The sequence below is a fragment of the Pectinophora gossypiella genome, chromosome 23 (assembly GCF_024362695.1).
Source record: "Pectinophora gossypiella chromosome 23, ilPecGoss1.1, whole genome shotgun sequence".
NCBI lineage: Eukaryota > Metazoa > Arthropoda > Insecta > Lepidoptera > Gelechiidae > Pectinophora > Pectinophora gossypiella.
Window position 1 is genome coordinate 5,815,938 of NC_065426.1, and position 18,422 is coordinate 5,834,359.

Genomic DNA, 18,422 nt, shown 5'->3' on the forward strand with positions numbered 1-18,422 from the left:
TGGGGATACACGCGTGATGCTATGTTTTGTTTTGTTAGTAATGATATCTGGAAATTATAGTTCATTGGCGAAGAAAAGATGGCCTAAACTCATCTTTATACCTATAACGCAAAACATAAAATTTACATTACTACAAAGTTATTATCTGTATTTTAAATTATTCTAAAACTTAAAGAACCCGTTTAGTAATCAAGAAAATACAGCACGCTTTCTATCGGATCCTAAATCAGGCATCTTTCTCGTTAAACAAGACAATGGCACTCCACTTAATTGTCTTTGAAACTTTATCGTCCAAATTAAAGATTTTCAGAATTGAAGAGACGGGCCCGAAGGATTATCGTAATGAAAAATCAATCTAACAATAAGCTGGACTTCAAATTCAAATTCAAATTCAAAAATATCTTTATTCAGTAGGTAACATAGTTACACTTTGAATCGTCAATTTTACATAACGAACGTCTCATCCGCCTAAAACTACTGCAGCTTCTCACAACCTGTATAGCCGGGGAAAAGAAGCTGCAAGACAAACCTCGGCACAGGGCCCTAGACGTTCTTTAAAAAAATAAAAATAAACATAAAACATAAAATATTGGTATACAATTGAGTAATTTAGCTGCCTAATATCAGTTCTCAGACAGTTAATCCCATGCATTCATATCTTCTAAATAATCACTAACTTTATAATAACCTTTTTTGTAAAGTTTTTGTTTAACTACTGTCTTAAAACAGTTGAAAGGCAAATTCTGAATGTCAATGGGAATCTTATTGTAAAAACGTATACATTGCCCCTTAAAAGATTTAGTAATCTTATGTAATCGACTGACTTGTAAAGCAAGTTTATTTTTATTCCTGGTATTAACAATGTGCCGATCGCTATTTTTTGCAAATAATCCTATATGTTTTTTTACATATATTAAGTTTTCAAAGATATATTGTGATGCCAAAGTTAAAATATTAATTTCTTTAAATTTATTTCTAAGTGACATCTTGGGTCCCAATTTGTAAATCGCCCGAATGGCTCGCTTTTGCAGAACAAAAATGCTGTTCATATCTGCAGCATGACCCCACAGCAAGATGCCGTACGACATTAGACTGTGGAAGTAGGCAAAATAAACTAATCGCGCGGTTTCTACATCGGTTATTAAACGAATTTTTTTGACCGCGAATGCTGCTGAGCTGAGCCTTTTGGACAACTTATCAATATGAGGACTCCATTGCAACTTAGCGTCCAAAGTAATTCCCAAAAATACAGCAGTATCCGTGAGGTCCAATTCCTTATTTTTTACAATAATAGAATCGAGGGGCCTACTAACATTCGATAACGTAAAATAAACATATTTTGTTTTATTTTCATTAAGTAGCAGGTTGTTTACAGTAAACCAATCCACTACCTCTGAAATGGCGTTGTTTACATCGTCAAAGGAATCTTGTCGTCTCTTTACTTTAAAAAGTAAGGAGGTATCATCTGCAAACAGCACCACTTCATGTTTTACAAGACTAGGTAGGTCGTTTATGTAAACTAGGAATAGAAATGGACCTAGAATTGAGCCCTGCGGGACGCCTATAGTGACGTTAGATCCACACGATCTGGAGCCATGCACATCAACCCTCTGAACGCGGCCACTAAGGTACGACTCCAAAAGAGCGATGGCATTATCTGTTATTCCATAGTGACGAAGTTTCGCGATCAATATATCATGACAAACGCAATCGAAGGCTTTGGAAAGGTCGCAAAAGACACCAATAGCATCTTTGGACTCCTCCCAAGCCTGAAAAACATGATTTATTAACTCAACACCAGCATCGGTTGTTGAGCGACCCTTTGTGAAACCAAATTGTTTATTAGACATTAAATTGTTTAAATTGAAATGTTGAAGTAATTGCAGTAATAAATTTTTTTCAAATATTTTACTAAGCGTGGGTAGTATAGATATTGGTCTAAAATTAGTAGGGTCAGAAGTACTACCAGCTTTAAACAATGGAATGACTTTACTGTGCTTCATTAAATCTGGAAACACACCATTGTCTACACATTTATTAAATATACATGATAGATAGGGAGCTATGCAATCAATCACGGAGTTAATGACTTTAACAGAGAGACCATGAAGATCTGCAGTCTTTTTGATTTCTAAAGATTTAAAAGCTCTTAAGACGTCCCTAGGACTCACGTGTGTAAATGTTAGTTTATCTACTTTGGACGTATCTATGTGCTCCCTTACAAGTGATTGAGCGAGTGCAGGAGATGACTTCAAGTCCTTGGTAGTCGAAAATGGAATGTCAGTAAAGAATTTTTCAAAAGCTTCAGCAACTTGCTTATCATTTGTGAGTAGTTTACCGTCAATTTGTAATTGATACTCGAGATCGCGTGCTTTGACTTTCCCAGTTTCGCTATTAATAACTTTCCAAGTCATTTTAATAATATCTGAGCTACCTTTAATTTTACTGCTAACAAACATTGCCTTCGCGGTAACGCAAACACGTTTGAAAACTTTTGAATACTGTTTTACATAGTCGTGAAAAGCTACGCTATGATTGTATGTTCTTTCTTCGTAAAGTTCATACAACCTGTTTCTACTCTTATAAATTCCTACCGTCGCCCAGTCACTAAAAATTGGTGTGTCTGCTTTCTTAATTGTTTTTGCCTTAAATACTTTATTAAATTCCGATTTTGTTAGATTAAATAGGGAGTTATATAACAAATTTGGGTCATCACAGTAAGGAAGTTCTGGTAATTTGTTTGACATATTATCTTTGAATTGTTCTAAACGACTACTTGATATGGGATTGCATGTAACATCCTTTTTCAGTGAGCGGTCAACAAATAAGTTGAAAGATATTTGTTGACCACAGTGATCTGACTTTAATTTATTAATTATTAATTTATCACAAGGTTCTAAGTTACTAAAAATATTATCGATACATTTCGCGGACTGTGACGTGATTCGGGTTGGTTCTGAAAAAAGATTTACAAGATTATAACACAGAAATAAAGATTTGAATGTAGTACTTAATGAGCAATTTTCCAGAATATCAATATTAAAATCACCGCAGACGATAACATGTTTGCTTTTATTACATAATTTGCATAAAGCTTCATCAATAACTTTCTCAAATAGATCATAAGATGAAGCGGGGGGTCTGTATACGCTCAATACAATAAGCCGGCTGAGTTCAATACAGGCTAGCTCAACAGTTCGCTCAACTGAGAGACTTACAATATCCGTTCGTTCCTTATATTTTAAACAATTACGTACTAATATTAATGAACCGCCACGGATAGCCGTCTCCCTGCTGTACGAGCTGGCAACCTGGTGATTATTGAAGCAAACGAACTCATGTTTTTTTAGCCAATGTTCAGTTACGCACATAATATCAACACAATTACTGTTTAAAAAAAGTTCAATTTCAAGTTCCTTGCCCAATATTCCTTGTATGTTTTGGTGTACCAGGTTGATTACATTTGTATTTTTCTTATTGCATTTTATATTTAATATGTCCTCATTTAACTTACTACAGCCAAAGTTTTTCTCTGTTGTCATTAAATTTAATTTAAATTACAAAAGATGTCCTCGCAAAATAATAAGAAGTTACACGGGACGGGAAGCAGCATGGTCTAAGAAAGCCTGCTATATGCTCAATCATATGACAAACTGACATTACTAGCCCTTTGATGACGTGTTACTACTGTGTTACCATTAAATTGGTTACCATGAGCCATATCAGGGGCCTTTGGTGTCTCAGTAGTAACCCTGATACCTGGGATGATCGGGTTGGTAATCCGCCTCACAACCCACACGATAGAAGAAGATTGAAAATTAAGTGAATTTCTGTCTAATGTATTTAATTACTATTACTTGTCACATATAAAAAAAAACATTAAAACTGTAAGTAAGTAACTCTTTTAGTAAACGTTAAAAAAATTTCTTGCAAAGCAAATATAAAAACATTGGTCGTGGGTAGTTTATTTTTTATGCAATGGCAATGCAGGGTCGGATGACGTCAGCTGAGCTAACCTTGAAATGTTAGCTGTCCCTTTTGAGCATACCTGGTTTTATACCATGGGAAGCAGTTCGCGCTCAACTGGGTACCCTCAGGTCTGTTGGCGGATTATATCGAGGGCTTCAACCAATAAACGCAGCGAATGCTGTCTACGTAGATAGACGTCGAACGGCTATTGGTCGAAGTTATTGAATGCTTACGGCATAAGTGCCTACCGCGACACATTTTGATTTTATATATAACATTTTATCGAGGCTTGAAGATTACTACTTCTACCTATAATAACATGACTATATCCCAATAGTCAGAGGTACATCCATCGCAAGATGAACTAAGTATTAGGAAGAATAAGTCTCCCCGGCGAAGCAAACATAATTCCCATTCAGTCAAGGAAAATATCATAGAGATTGGTGTTTGCTGCTTATATCGCCTCGGTCGTTGTTTACCCTCCCGCCGCTTCCTATATTGGCCTCCCAGTCGATTGTTTCCTTTTTTATTTATTTATATCCCAACTAAGCAAACACCCCACGTTTGACTTTGATGCATTTCACGAAAAAAAGCTTATTTGGCCAAAAGGAATTCGGGGAGATAAAGGTAGACGCGATCAGGAAACAAGGTGGATTGGCGAAATTAATTGATTTTATTATTGTTTGTTACACGAAATGTCTTATGGAGAAGATATTGTGGGGATATTATTGCATCCCTGAAGGCAGAAGTATATAATCTAGTATATATACCCTCTCCACGCCCGGTACTTGATTTAACTTTTTGTGGGAATTAATTTTAAGCAAGTGTATCATTATAAGTGATTGCAAGATTATATTTTAATAACTTGCGACTCTTTTAATATAATTCAGGGTGGTATTTATAAACAAATATCAGCTGAGACTGCCCTCAAGATCATGCTCAAGTCCGTGTTTTTATATAAGAACTGTCACATTAACATGATCTTGAGGACAGTCTCTAAGCTGAGATTAGTTTAGTAATACCACCCTAAGAGTGACTAATACAGTTTACCTTTGTTTGTAATCATTTAAAAACTGGATTTAATGCAGATTTCATTAAAAATACCAACAAACTTCCGCGAGATTTGAAAATAAAATAATTAATTTCTTTCAACTTGAAATTGCTTCAAGCTATAATTAAAGACGTTTCATTTATAAGAAATAATTAACAGAAAAAGAGATACGTAGCAGGTCGTTAGTGCTGTCTGTCTGTTTCAATCCTAAGGAAGATTTTATGTCCTGAAACGAATTATAAAGAAATAACTCCTTTAAAGCATAGTTTTTGTGTTCTCTGCACCGCTCTCTGAAGTATTTTACTTTTCATAAATAAGTCGGTCAAATGATTTTTGTTTTTATAGCACTCCCGTGCTTAGGGAAACTCACAAAAATACAATTTAAAATTATTAAATTTAATTTTTATTTAGTTGCGACCATAGATCGAAAGAATTTCGCATGGACAGGAGGAGGACCCCGTGGTGTAATGGTTAACACGCTCGTCCCGGCTTGACAAGAGCTGTGGTTTCAAGTCTCGTCCAAGTCAGATTTTTTTTCGATTTAAATAGTGCGAGTCCGATTCGCGAACCGCGGCGAGAGTTCCTAAGACACGCTTTGACTTTGCCGTTGAAAAACTTTTATCTCCGTAAGTACCTACATCTACATAGATTGCGATAAGTTTGCCAACTGCAAATAAGTAATCGTAAAAACATATTAATATAACATACCCTGCCTGCCTGGCCTAGAAGCCTGTTCGCGCCTAGCATAAATTTCATAGCAAAGTCTCATATAACAACAATTATTTGATACCTCACCACGCATTCCTGAGAAACAGAGTCTTAGCTGGCAGACGAACAGACAACAAAGTGATCCTACAAGGGTTCAGTTTTTCCGTTAAAGTTTCGAAACCCTGAAAATTGTTTATTTTTCAACGTTTTAACATGACAAGGCAAGTGTGTCAGGATCGAAGTAAATGGAATTGCAGTCTCTGCTTACCCCGGTGGGAAAAAGGCGTTAGTTTATGTATGTATGTATTAACATCACAGAACACGTTTTATTAAATACATACATACTCACGCGTGTAAAGCACAAAGTGGTAACAGAGCCATAATAGTAAATAAGTAATAATGACTAGCTTTTGCCCGCGGCTTCGCTCGCGTCAAATTCGGGATAACACGGTTCCCGTTTCCTAATGTACCAAAAGTTTAGCTCCCTACACTCAGCCCCCAGCACTGCTGGGCACAGGCCTCCCCTCAATCAACCGGAGGGGGCATGGAGCATACTCCACGCTGCTGCATTGCGGGTTGGTGGAGGTGTTTCTATATCTAATAGCCGGGAATGACGGCTTACCTTGCCCTCCGAAGCACGGAATCATCTTACTTTTTCAGACAAGCAAGTGATTCAAGCCTTAATCCTTAAGACAATAAGGCCGCCTGTTGTGCTTTTCTGTATCTGTTGTCCTTACAGGTATCAAGCCATTGTGCTCAATAAAGTATTTTATCTATCTATCTATCCTTAGCAAACAAAGGACAGTCTCAGAAAGTGATCTGACAATGTACCCGTCGGGAATCGAACCACCAGATCTCAACGCTCTTAAAATAGTTCCCAGTTTTATACCACGAAGTGATTAATATTCAAATATTATGATGGCACGATTCTAATGAAGTCTAATTCTGAAGGGGTGAAGGTTACAGGTATGACGTCAAACTCTGCTTGGTTGAACGTTGACACAAACGAAACGAGACTCATAATATCAAAGATGGAAGACGGCGTTAAAGATTGGAGAAAGTTAAGAGATTTAAAATACTTAGCTACTTTTCATTTATAATTATATGTTTTTAATATCAAAATGGCAGTGAAAATGCTACTTACTATAAGAAAGATTCTTAAGGGCACTGAATTTAATGACCAGTTTTCCAGTAGGTATAATAATTTTAGTTCTTTAAGTAAGAAGAGATGGCGCTCAAATGAAAGGGCAGGGCCCGCAGAATACCAGCGTCGTGGCTCACGCTGCGACTTATGCTGAGCGAGGTCCTTTTATTCCGGATGCCGCCGCAGATGATCGGGCCGTCAGTGCGTTGCATTTAGAATACTTAGTTTTATTATTATTGTTTTTATGATTTTGGTTAGTTTTTCTTTTTGTTTTGGATTTTTTTTTTCTGTGTACTTATTGATTTCCGTGTGGTTTCTGTCCTGTGTTAAATGTAATGCACCTGTCTGTCTGTGGTGTTCGGAAGTAATAAATGTTTCTTTCTTTCTTTCAAATCACTTTGAGAAATTAATTCGAGTCTTTTCTCACATACAACATAATCGAGTTCAATTGAGTATGAAAGTCCAATGACGACGCGACTGTTCTAAAAACTACAATATTATTAAGGACACTGGCTGTTTTTTGATATGACGTTTATCTTCTTGTTTTTTAAAATTGTTCCATTTTGGACTCTCACACCATCTGTCTAAAGGCTAAGTAATAAAGCTCTCTTTATCATAATGTTTGCGTCTTTTTATTGCAGCGATGGTACGGAGGAGCGTACCAATTTATTTAAAATAAAACGAAAAAAAATAATTAATTTATTCGCATCATTCGCTAAAAATGACATTTATTAAGAAGAAGAAAAAATACTAAATAGTTTATTCGTTTCAATTGTTACTATACAGGGTGTTAATGACATCCTGAAGGGTATGATTCAGACCATGATTCTCAATTAAAATTCTTTTTTTTTTTTAATTATTTTCAATTCTTTATTTTTGCGATGGAAAATTCCATTGATACGTATCACGTGCTCAGCAGTGAAAGAAAACTTCGTGAGGGAACACACATAACCGAGAAATTATTTTTGGAAGTAGGTATGTGACTTAACCTGTATTGGGCTGGTTTTCCCTTCGCGAGTTGGAAAGTTAGACAGGCATTAGGCAGTCGCTTCTGTGAAAAACCGGACCTGTCAAATCTTCAGGTTAGGTAAGCGGACCCTGTGAAAAACAGGATAAAGCTTAATTATGATGATTGGTGACTATACAAACACTATACTTCCTCCTTAGTCTTTAAAAGTTTTAGACCAAGCTCTTCTTAAAATAATTTTCTATTTGACGTTACCTGCATCTATTTTAAAATTGCTAATAGGTTGTCTTGTCTAAGTAGAACGAAGAGCTGTTGCATATTAATGAATATGTTCTCTATAAAACTGAAAACATCTGATGCTGTTGACACATTTGCTCCTGTATCGTTCACTATGAAGGTCAAAGTTGGATTTGCTGTCCTGGCCATTGCAGTAGCTGCTATCGCCCCAGCAGTAGATGGAAAGATAACATCTTTGCCAGCTCCGGAGACGCCAATCCGTGTGTGTTCAAGAAACATTGCAGAAACGTTAAAAGACCTTTGTCCTTTCATCGACTACTACATGGTGAAGAGATCCGGTCTTTGGATGAATGGGTTCGGTGAAGGAACTCTCAGAGGGAAGAGGCAAGGGATAGCTGCGGAGTGCTGTGAGAAGACTTGCAGTGTTCGTGATTTCTTGGACTATTGTCCTCCACAGGACATGAATTTAGAAACTAATCTACTGAATTAAAGCCGGTTTTGAAGATGACGACGTTTACCTACAAATTGGACCTGTGATTTTATATTGCTGAAAATATTATCGTGTGTGATAGGTAGAGATTCTTAGTACTTGGTTTGCAATAACACTCATGACGAGTTGATGGGGCTTGTAAAAGCACAAAGGAGATATATAAGGATATGACGGTTCGTTATGTCAGTTTAATATGTGATTTGTGGTTGAACAAGCAAGACCTTGTTTATATGTATTATTTTGCTGTAAAATGATTTAAATAAATACAATGAGCAGTTTTCATTGGCTCTTCATTTCTGAGAATATGATTTAATTTATCAACTTTTTTATATTATTTTTTTACCTTTGACGGGTTTGCTCTTGGCCCCAGACTTGCCCGAAGGCATTGACGAGGCCTAAGATGGAGCGAGTTCGCCCAGAAGGTGCCTGTTCACTCTGGCCTTGAAAGCACCCGGGTTATATGCATTCGGAAATACAGAAGACGGCAGAGAATTCCACTGTAGCAGTGCGCATAATGAAGGACAATGTGAAGCGCTTTGTGTGAATAGTAATTATATATAGTTAGTTAAGAAATTATATCAACAGTTAATATATGCATTGGATCATATAGTTTAGTTAATCATAGTTTATTTCTATAACACGGCACTATGGGTACTTCTTATGTGTTGGAAGATTGGACAACCAGTCGCTTTTGTAAAAAACCGAAGTAATTTATTTAGTACAACATAATTATGCAGAGGACAGCGTCCGTGGTCTAATGGTTAGAGCGATAGGCTCACGATCTGGAGGTCCGGATTCGATTCCCGATGGGGACATTGTCGAAATCACTTTGTGAGACTGTCCTTTGTTAGGTAAGGACTTTTCAGGCTTGAATAATCTGATTGTCCGAATAAGTGAGATGATTCCGTGCTTCGGAGGGCACGTTAAGCCATTGGTCCCGGCTATAAGCCGTAAAAACACCTCCACCAACCCGCATTGGAACAGCGTGGTGGAGTATGCTCCATACCCCCTCCGGTTGATTGAGGGGAGGCCTGTGCCCAGCAGTGGGACTTATATGGGCCGTTTATGTTTGTAATTATGCAGAGCGCCCAAAACGCTGGCAGCATTTCCCCTCTGAACCGCCAGGCCTATTCTCTGCGCAAAATAACTGCCAGCTCTCGTATCGCCAGTAGCCTCAATGAGACGCGCCGAAATGTCATCCGCCATGTCGTCAATGTGTGTGTTGTGTTCTACAAAACTAAAAAATGGTATGCGGACTATTTGTGACTAACAAAAAAAAATGTTGCTTTATATTTTGTGGAATCTCCCCCAAGCCCCTTCAAAGATGGGGCGAAATTTTATATCGGACTTTTCTCAGTTATCAAGAAAGGAAGCAAAATTTTAGTACCTACATAGGAAAGGAACCGTGTTACCCCGAATTTAATGCGAGCGAAGCCGCGGGCAATAGCTAGTAATTTATAGACTTAAATTCCAAGATTTCCTACAGGTCTTCTTATCACTAGCTGCTCTGCCTGCCCCTATAAGGATTACCGACTTGATGTCCTAATCGACCTGGAGGTTCTCTTAAAAAGTGCTTTTTGACGAAGCCTCACCTGGTATCGAACCTAGAACCGCTAGATCATGAGCCGGATTCGGAATTTCAAGAAACCGGTGCCTGATAAGTCAACTTTTATTCACAAAAAGATCAAGAATAGAAGATTGAACTAGTCTTTAAGATACATACATACATACGGTCACGAGTACTAATATTTATACACTTTGAAACCATGTCACATTAACTTTTTGACAAATTAAATCGGAAGTCTCATTAAATGTCAAAATATGATAGTGCGACAGGGTTCTAAAGCGGGTACATGATATTGCTCATCACTGTACATACATAAACTTACGCCTATTTCCCACCAGGGTAAGCAGAGACTATGGATTTCCATTTGCTTTGTGATCCTGGCACATTTCTCTTGCTCCTTCCACAGTGTAAATGTTAATAGTACACTCGATCCGTTTGACAAGAGCAACGGGTTCGAAATCTACCCGATTCAGAAACTTTCGATCTGTTCACATTGTTGTATATTAGGCAACCACATTACTAAATTGTATTTCATGTTTTTTTTTTTTAAAAGAACGTCTAAGGCCCTTTGCCGAGGTTTTCATTGCAGCTTCTTTTCCCTGGCTATATAGGTTGTGAGAAGCTGCAGTAGTTTTAGGCGGATGAGACGTTCGTTATGTAAAAATTTACGATTCAAAGTGTAACTATGTAACCTACTCAATAATCTTCTTCTTCTTTTATCGTCTGGGTTATGAGGTGGATTACCAACCTCATCAACCCTGGTGTCAGGGTTACTATTGAGCCGCCAAAGGCCCCGAATGAATGATGATATATTTGAATTTGTTTGTTTTTTCTAAGAACGGGTGCCATAATTATTTTTTTGTTTCAGATAATCGGCAGACACCTTCGGGAACAGAAAGCAAGAAACAAAAGCAGTGCAGTGTCCTTGCTAGACTGTGCTTTGAGAGGAGTATCAGCACTGTCTGCAGCATCAGTGTCAGAATTGGCTGGGGTCGGTCTACATGGCCTGGTCATATCCTCAGGAGACATACGACGGGTGCAGTCGGGGGCTTTTAACACTGTTTCCGCTACCCTGTTTGCTTTGGGTAAGATCTTCTTCTTCTACATCTATATACTTACCTACCATGATACTAATATTAAAAAAGGAAATATTTGTATTGAATATACTCAAAAACTACTAGACCAAAATAAAAAAAATCTTTCACTGTTCTAATGCTATATTTAACGGCCTCCGTGGTCCAGTGGTTAAGCGTTGGGCTCACGATCCGGAGGGTACGAATCCTGGCGGCACAAAAATTACTTTGTGTGTCTAATTTGGTCAGGACATTGCAGGCTGATCACCCGATTGTCTGAAAGTAAGATGATCCGTGCTTCAGATGGCACATAAAACCGTTGGTCTCGGTTACTACTTATTGATGTAAGTTAGTAGTCGTTACATTAGCCATGTCAAGGGCCTTAGGCGGCTCAATAGTAACCCTGATGGGTTGGTGAGGTTGGTAATGTATCTCACAACCCACACGATATAAGAAGAATGGTATATTATAAGAAGAATGGCGCTATAAAAAATAAAACTGTAACTATTACGGGTTTGTTCACGTTTTATGGAAAAAATATTATACTGATTTGAATGTTGCATTTTAACGCATTGATGAACTTTAATCAACATCTCCAATAAGAATTCACACGTTATATTTCTTTACGAATAGCCTAGGTCTACGCAGAGTGGGAATATCTTTTGTCGACGACTTAATTTCTTACGAGATTTTGAGTGCGGGTGTGTATTTAGAAGAAAAGTGTGATCAGTAAATGTCAGACGATTTGGAAGTTTCTAGAGAGTATTAATAGGTACACAAAGAGTGATTTTCAAGAAAATTCTCAATAGCAAGGCGACGGACCCAGAACTCATCATGATCTTTAACATTAAAGACAGGTAAGGCAAAGTGATTAATATTTGTTTGTTTACAGGTTTACCAAATAACCAATTACCGTCAGTACCCACTGAGGCTTTGACCAGGCTGAATAAATTGGATCGCTTGGACCTCTCGAATAACAAGATTCATGCGTTGGATGACAATTCTTTCAAGGTAAACACAACAAACACACACACAACACACACACTAACACCACACATACACACTAACATACATACACCACACACACACACTAACACCACACACACACACCAACATCACACATACAGACTAACGCTATACACACACACTAACACACAATACTAAAACCCACTAACATACACCACAAACACACACTTTCACGGACACTGACCACATGTCATTGACGTTTCATTCGTAATACACGTTCTGTTCTTGAAAGTGTTAATAAATTTTACCCGACTGCCGGAAAGGGTTATGTGTCTTTACGGCCTTTGAGCAGTTGCTGGTAAAATGTGACTATCAGCCAAATATCAGACAGTTAAAGCAAGAGGTGAAACTGGCAATATAAGTTTACTTCGGCATCGCTGTCATAAAAAAAAAAAAACATAATAGTACCTAAGCTATCAAGGCTACTATGGATAAGAAAACCTATAATAGTATAAGAGCTTTAACATTTTCAGACAGTTTTCTTTCACCAATAAAAAACTATACTTTTCACAGGGTTTAGGAAACCTCACCTACTTGGACATCAGTGATAACCAGTTGACGATACTATCAACGCAGGCGTTCAAACCTCTTGCCAAGTTGACTGTTTTGCGACTACGAGGGAACCTACTTAAAGTTCCAGCTTTGGCTTCTTTAAAGGTATGAAAAATAATATTTTACATTCTGCGTATAAATGTCTACCACCAACGAAACTTATATACCGATACAGACAACTCTCTTCTTATCGTGACGTTTGTGAGGTGGAATACCAGCCTCTTCAACCCTGGTGTCAGGGTTATTATTGACCCGCCAAAGGCCCCTGACATGACTCATGAAAAGATAACACAACTAAGTACTGAGTAATAAATGCTAAACTACAGTCGAAAATATGCTGTCAATAAAAAGTAATGGCTAAATTGTAAAATCACGTTTTTTAACCTTTTCATGAGAAAATATTTTCTACATCATTGTTCCGAACCCACATTTATAACAGATTCAAAGCTATTTGATTTGTTTTGACATGCTTTCTGTTCTCGTGTCTCTCGTTGGTGGTGGAAATTTGGACCAAGTTCCATATAAATTTGGTCAATGTCCTTTTTGCTAGTTACGCGTCCATGAAAGGGCTCAGGTTAACACTAGCTGAGGATGACACCGGATATGTCTGGGAGGACATCATCAGATAAAAATAATGTTCCACCCACCATGAAATAAATGAAAGTCCCATGATGGGCGCCAATATTTTATATTATCAGCTGTAATATTTTTTTCACGTTTACCAGGAAGCCCACATGCTTAAAGATTTGGACCTCTCAAGCAACGCCCTTGAAGGGCCTTTGGGGCCCACGACAGTCCCTCCTCTCCCTCACTTAACCACTCTTCAGTTGTCTGACAACACGTTTGCTAGTATAAGAAGAGGAGCTCTATCTGGTAAGTTTCTACATTTTTGTTTACGACGTTTTCGGGACGTGAACTCGCTATTGACATACATCAGTAACTAACGGTCGCATTCCAATCGGAATGGTCAAAGCCATATGCCATCAACAAGATAACTCAAAATAAGTTTTGTCCTAAGATCTTCTATCGTGTGGGTTGTGAGGTGAATTACCAACCTCATCAACCCTGGTGTCAGGATTATTAACGAGCCGCCAAAGGCCTCTTACTTGTAATGGCTATGTACCTGCACCAGTAACTGGGACCAAGGAATTAACGCGCCTTCCGAAAAACACGGATTTTGGACAATCGGATAATCAGCCAGGGGTTCCAAAAAGTGATTTTTGTGATATAGATTTAAACCTGGGACCTCCGAATCGTGAGCTCATTGCTCAACCACTGGACTACGAAGGTCGTTATTACGTTAATGAATAGCTTATAGTATACGTGCTACTGCTCAGAAAAAGCTATCTAAAACCGGAGAGCATAACCTACACGATAGAAGATTAACCCAATAATACTCATTCCAGGTCTTACCAATCTGACGCATCTTAACCTGCACAACAATCAGATTGATGTATTAGAAGACTACGCCTTCAGACATCTGATCAACTTGACGCATTTGGACTTGTCACATAACGAGATCGTTGCTGTTTCGGGTAAGTTTTACGACCTAGGCCCTCATTGGCAGTAGACGCGCGGTGAATTCAAACCTTTTGGCATGTATAAGGGTGTTCACGCAGAATGTAAGCGTTTTTTTCTTATTTGATATGCAATGATTTGACGCTCAACTATTTGACATAAAATAAGCTCAATAATGCTTTGATTAGTAAATTGACCACTTACGATTAATTGTAAGCAAATATTTCTTTTTTAATAAAGATGTAAGTTCATGCGTATGGTCGGATCTAATTCCTGTATCCACCATCTAATTTGATTTTATCTTTTACCTGTCATTTTCTTATCCGCTGAAAAAGAAAGGGACGGGTAGTACACAGGCATGTAATTTATGGAACACACGACAATTTTAGGCAGAAATCTAAAGTAGCCCTATAAAATGACACCGGCCCACTGAGTTTCTTTCAGGCTGTCCAAGGTTAGCCGGAAGAAATCCAAATTAGGGATAAGCTCGCCTATACTTTATCTAACGATAAATTATTGTAAATGTGAATTTCCTTTGTATTCTAAAGCAATAAACAGTATACAAACAAAGAAACAAACAGGTATAACTTAATATAAAATTAAATGGCAAGTACGGTCACGAGCAATAATATATTATGTATACACTTTGGTACCATGTCACATTAACTTCTTTGACAAATTGTACGGTAAGTCTCACTAAATATCAAATATGTTAGTGCGACAGAGTCCTAAAGTGGGTATATTATATTGCTCATGACTGTACTTACAGGAATTAGCGCCCTTGTAATGTCACTCGTGCTATCATGTTTACGAATATTGGATATCCAAAAATAACTGAGTGTCCTCGTACTAAGAGGACCACTTTACGGACCGTTTTCTATTTGTTTTGAGCAAAGCTTCAAACCTTTGTTCTACTATATCCGATAGAAACGATAAATTAAATTAAATACCCAATACGTCTTCCTAATCAGGGGATTAGGGGGTACAGGGGTACATAGGTGCTATTTTCCACTGACAACTGTTCTTTGGGAAATTTAATGGGAAATTGGACGTCTACTAGTCGTGATTAGTCTTGCTCGCCAATTCTCCTGTTGGTTTCCGTACCAAAACATTATTAGAAACACGCTAGGAATATTTCATGTCCATTCCGTAGTAAGTGTGTTATATAATACTGCTGCTGTGTTTCCGCAAATTTATGTATACATATTCTTTTTACTTTTTTTGGAATTAAGTTCTGTGCAATAAAGTCTATTTGATTTGTATAAAAATCTGTAAATATTTTTAGTAATATTTGTAAGAATTTGATTTTCTTTTTAAGTTTTCTAAATTTTATTATTAGAAAAATAGAATTATTATCTGAATTTTGTTTTGTGTCAGGGTCGAAGCTAATGGAATTCCATACTCTATGCTTTCTCTGAAGGTAAAAGGGTGTAGTTTATGTATGTGTATATTAATAAAAACAAAACCCTAAAAAATCCATTTATAATCTATATATTATAGCTTATAAGCTACAACTGTATTTTTTGTAAGTACCTTTGATTTTTTATCCTTCAATCCCATTAAGGCAGCAATGTACCAAATCTTATCAGCAACAGTTACAGCAATCAAAGTGTCCATTGTAAAGGGTCTTTTTTGTCTGTCGACGGAGACGTTTTAATTTCCGCACAAGAAAAACTTGGAAAGCGTAGGAAATAAACGAACAGTATCACTGGCCTTTGAACGCTAATGTTTGGATTTTAGCAGATTGTAAACAGGTTTCGTGGGGATACAAATTATAAATACATACTTTCAAACATTCATGCACGTAATCTGCAGCGCAACCGCACCGCAAAGGCTTGCGTGATAGCCGTATGAGGTCGACCCACGTCGATAGCATTCGCTGCGTCTATTGGTCGAGATCCTCGATATAATTCGCACCGCGCGCGGCGCTGCCGGCGTGCTGTCTGTGGTGGATTTAGGTGGCGCGAGAGATAATCGAAGAAACGTTTAGAAACAGAACCATTGAGCAGTAGTAAGGGAACCCGTGCCGTTTTTATGTATTTATATAAGTTACTAAATTTATTTTTATATAAGTCATTATCACTAATTTAAGAGCCACGCTCTTGACGGTGTGGCATTTTCCATGCTACTTTTTATTCCTTTTTGTCTTCCGCCCCGCAGTACTCTGTCTGACGCGAGTGGGATGGCGCCCAGCGTAGTCTATTCCATAGCCGTACTAGGACTCCTGTCCTCCGCTTTTGAATAGAACTGACAGTTACTGTTACCCTGTGTCAGGTTCCAGGTTACAGTCCCTGTGACTTGACCTTTCCGACATGCGTTGCCGTACCGATGGCTCTCGTTCTCTGCAACCGTTAAGGTCTTCACCCGTATCCCTCAAGGGTTCTATAAGTATTGTAATCAACATAACATAAATTGTCTATATACGTCCCACTGCTGGGCACAGGCCTCCCCTCAATCAACCGGAGGGGGTATGGAGCATACTCCACCACGCTGCTGATTGTAATCAAATTGTAATAAAACATACCTATCTTCTTTCTTCATCATAGGCGCGTCACTAGCCCAGCTAAGCTCCCTGTTCCACGTGGACCTCTCGCACAACTTCCTCCGGTCGCTCTCCGCGGAGCCGCTGAAGTCTCTGGGAGGGCTGAGTGAGCTGCTGCTTCATGACAACGACATCTCCATCATAGACGACGGCGCGCTCGCGCAGCATAAGGACTTGACCCGGTTCACTGTTGAAGGTGAGATAAAATATATAAATATCTTTTATTTCATTATAAATAATTGTGAATCTCTCTCTCTATTTAAGAGCTGCGCTCTTGTCGGTGGAGTAACCGCCATTCCTCTCTTCTTCCCGCCAAAACCTTCACCTCCCGATACGACACGACCTGCACCTTATCTTTTATTTGTTTCATAAATGTTATCCTAGGTCTACCCCTTCCTCCCTTCCCTTCAATTTTTCCTTCTATAATGTTTGTTATAAATGAATCGTGTCGTATCAGGTGGCCAATCATATTTCCTCTCCGGTTCTCTATAGTTAGAATGAATTGTAGCGTGGACAGCGATTCCCGGAACGGCGACTGCTTGACATCACATCTGTCATTTACATGTACAGTTCAAAACACAACTTTAATCACGCTACATACAATATTTTTTTTCCACTGAAATAATTGCATTTTTGGTTCATTTTTGTTTCATAATATTGAAAACCTTCCAGCCTGTTTTATAAATGCAGTAATCTTATGGGATTAAATATGTGATACAAAGCTACTAGGTATATATACTTACATCTTATCTCGATATTTTTTTTAATATATATTTATATCTTTTCGGCTGGCTGGTTACTGGCACCTACTCTCAATTATCAATACAATCTTGTCTAATCTAGCCTACAAGATCCGACTGCTGAGCAAAGGCCTCCTCTTCCTCTTCCCATCATCGCGATCCTGAGCGCATTCCAGCCAGTCCCTCCGGCAAGCGTCCATGTCGTTGCGCCATCATAAGACACAGCGCGTGACGATCCGTGCGTACCGCTCAGCGTGCATGCGACAAGCATGTCCGGCCCAACCTCATTTAAGTCTGTCATCAATACAATACAAAGTGCTTATTGGATACTGAAGAAACACATTATTTTAACAATCTCAGAGTAATAGTTGTTACAAAAGCGGCCTTATTGCGTAGCTAGAACTTTATGCTGTTAGGTATAGGATATAATTAAGTTTATCAATTAATATATAAATGATAGTTTTAGTAGCAGCAATGATGGATGATGATGTGATAACTTTTAAGAACCGATGTGGAGAGGTTTAAATTAATAAAACACATTGTCATCAATAGACTCTTATTTATATATATAACGTTTATATTTTTAATAATCCTAGAACAGGCGCACACACATAAGCTTCGACGTCCTTTCGTGTTCTTCTCGTACACTGTGTGGCGTATTCTCATTATCTCTCTAGTACTCGAAGAACCTATGAACTCTGCAGCGAGTTCGCTGGGAGAGCATCACCTCGTCAATTACTTATAAACGTAAAAATAGATGAATCCCACCTGATGTACTTTCAAGCAGCCGTAGCTTTACCGTACTTGTTAGGCGCTTGCTGCTATAGGTCCACTCCGG

The 18,422-nt window shown here is 38.2% G+C and overlaps 2 protein-coding genes across 2 annotated transcripts in view; both read left to right on the plus strand.

The window, feature by feature from the left end:
• LOC126377626 (uncharacterized) overlaps nucleotides 1-18,422 on the plus strand; it is a 154,881-nt gene that overhangs the window by 112,187 nt on the left and 24,272 nt on the right. The window contains exons 3-8 of the mRNA XM_050025471.1: nucleotides 11,002-11,218; nucleotides 12,099-12,217; nucleotides 12,746-12,889; nucleotides 13,510-13,657; nucleotides 14,191-14,319; nucleotides 16,849-17,040. Of these exons, the coding sequence (XP_049881428.1) occupies nucleotides 11,002-11,218; nucleotides 12,099-12,217; nucleotides 12,746-12,889; nucleotides 13,510-13,657; nucleotides 14,191-14,319; nucleotides 16,849-17,040 (949 nt within the window). The remainder of the gene's footprint in view (nucleotides 1-11,001; nucleotides 11,219-12,098; nucleotides 12,218-12,745; nucleotides 12,890-13,509; nucleotides 13,658-14,190; nucleotides 14,320-16,848; nucleotides 17,041-18,422) is intronic.
• LOC126377588 (uncharacterized) overlaps nucleotides 1-18,422 on the plus strand; it is a 448,572-nt gene that overhangs the window by 99,581 nt on the left and 330,569 nt on the right. The window lies entirely within an intron of this gene.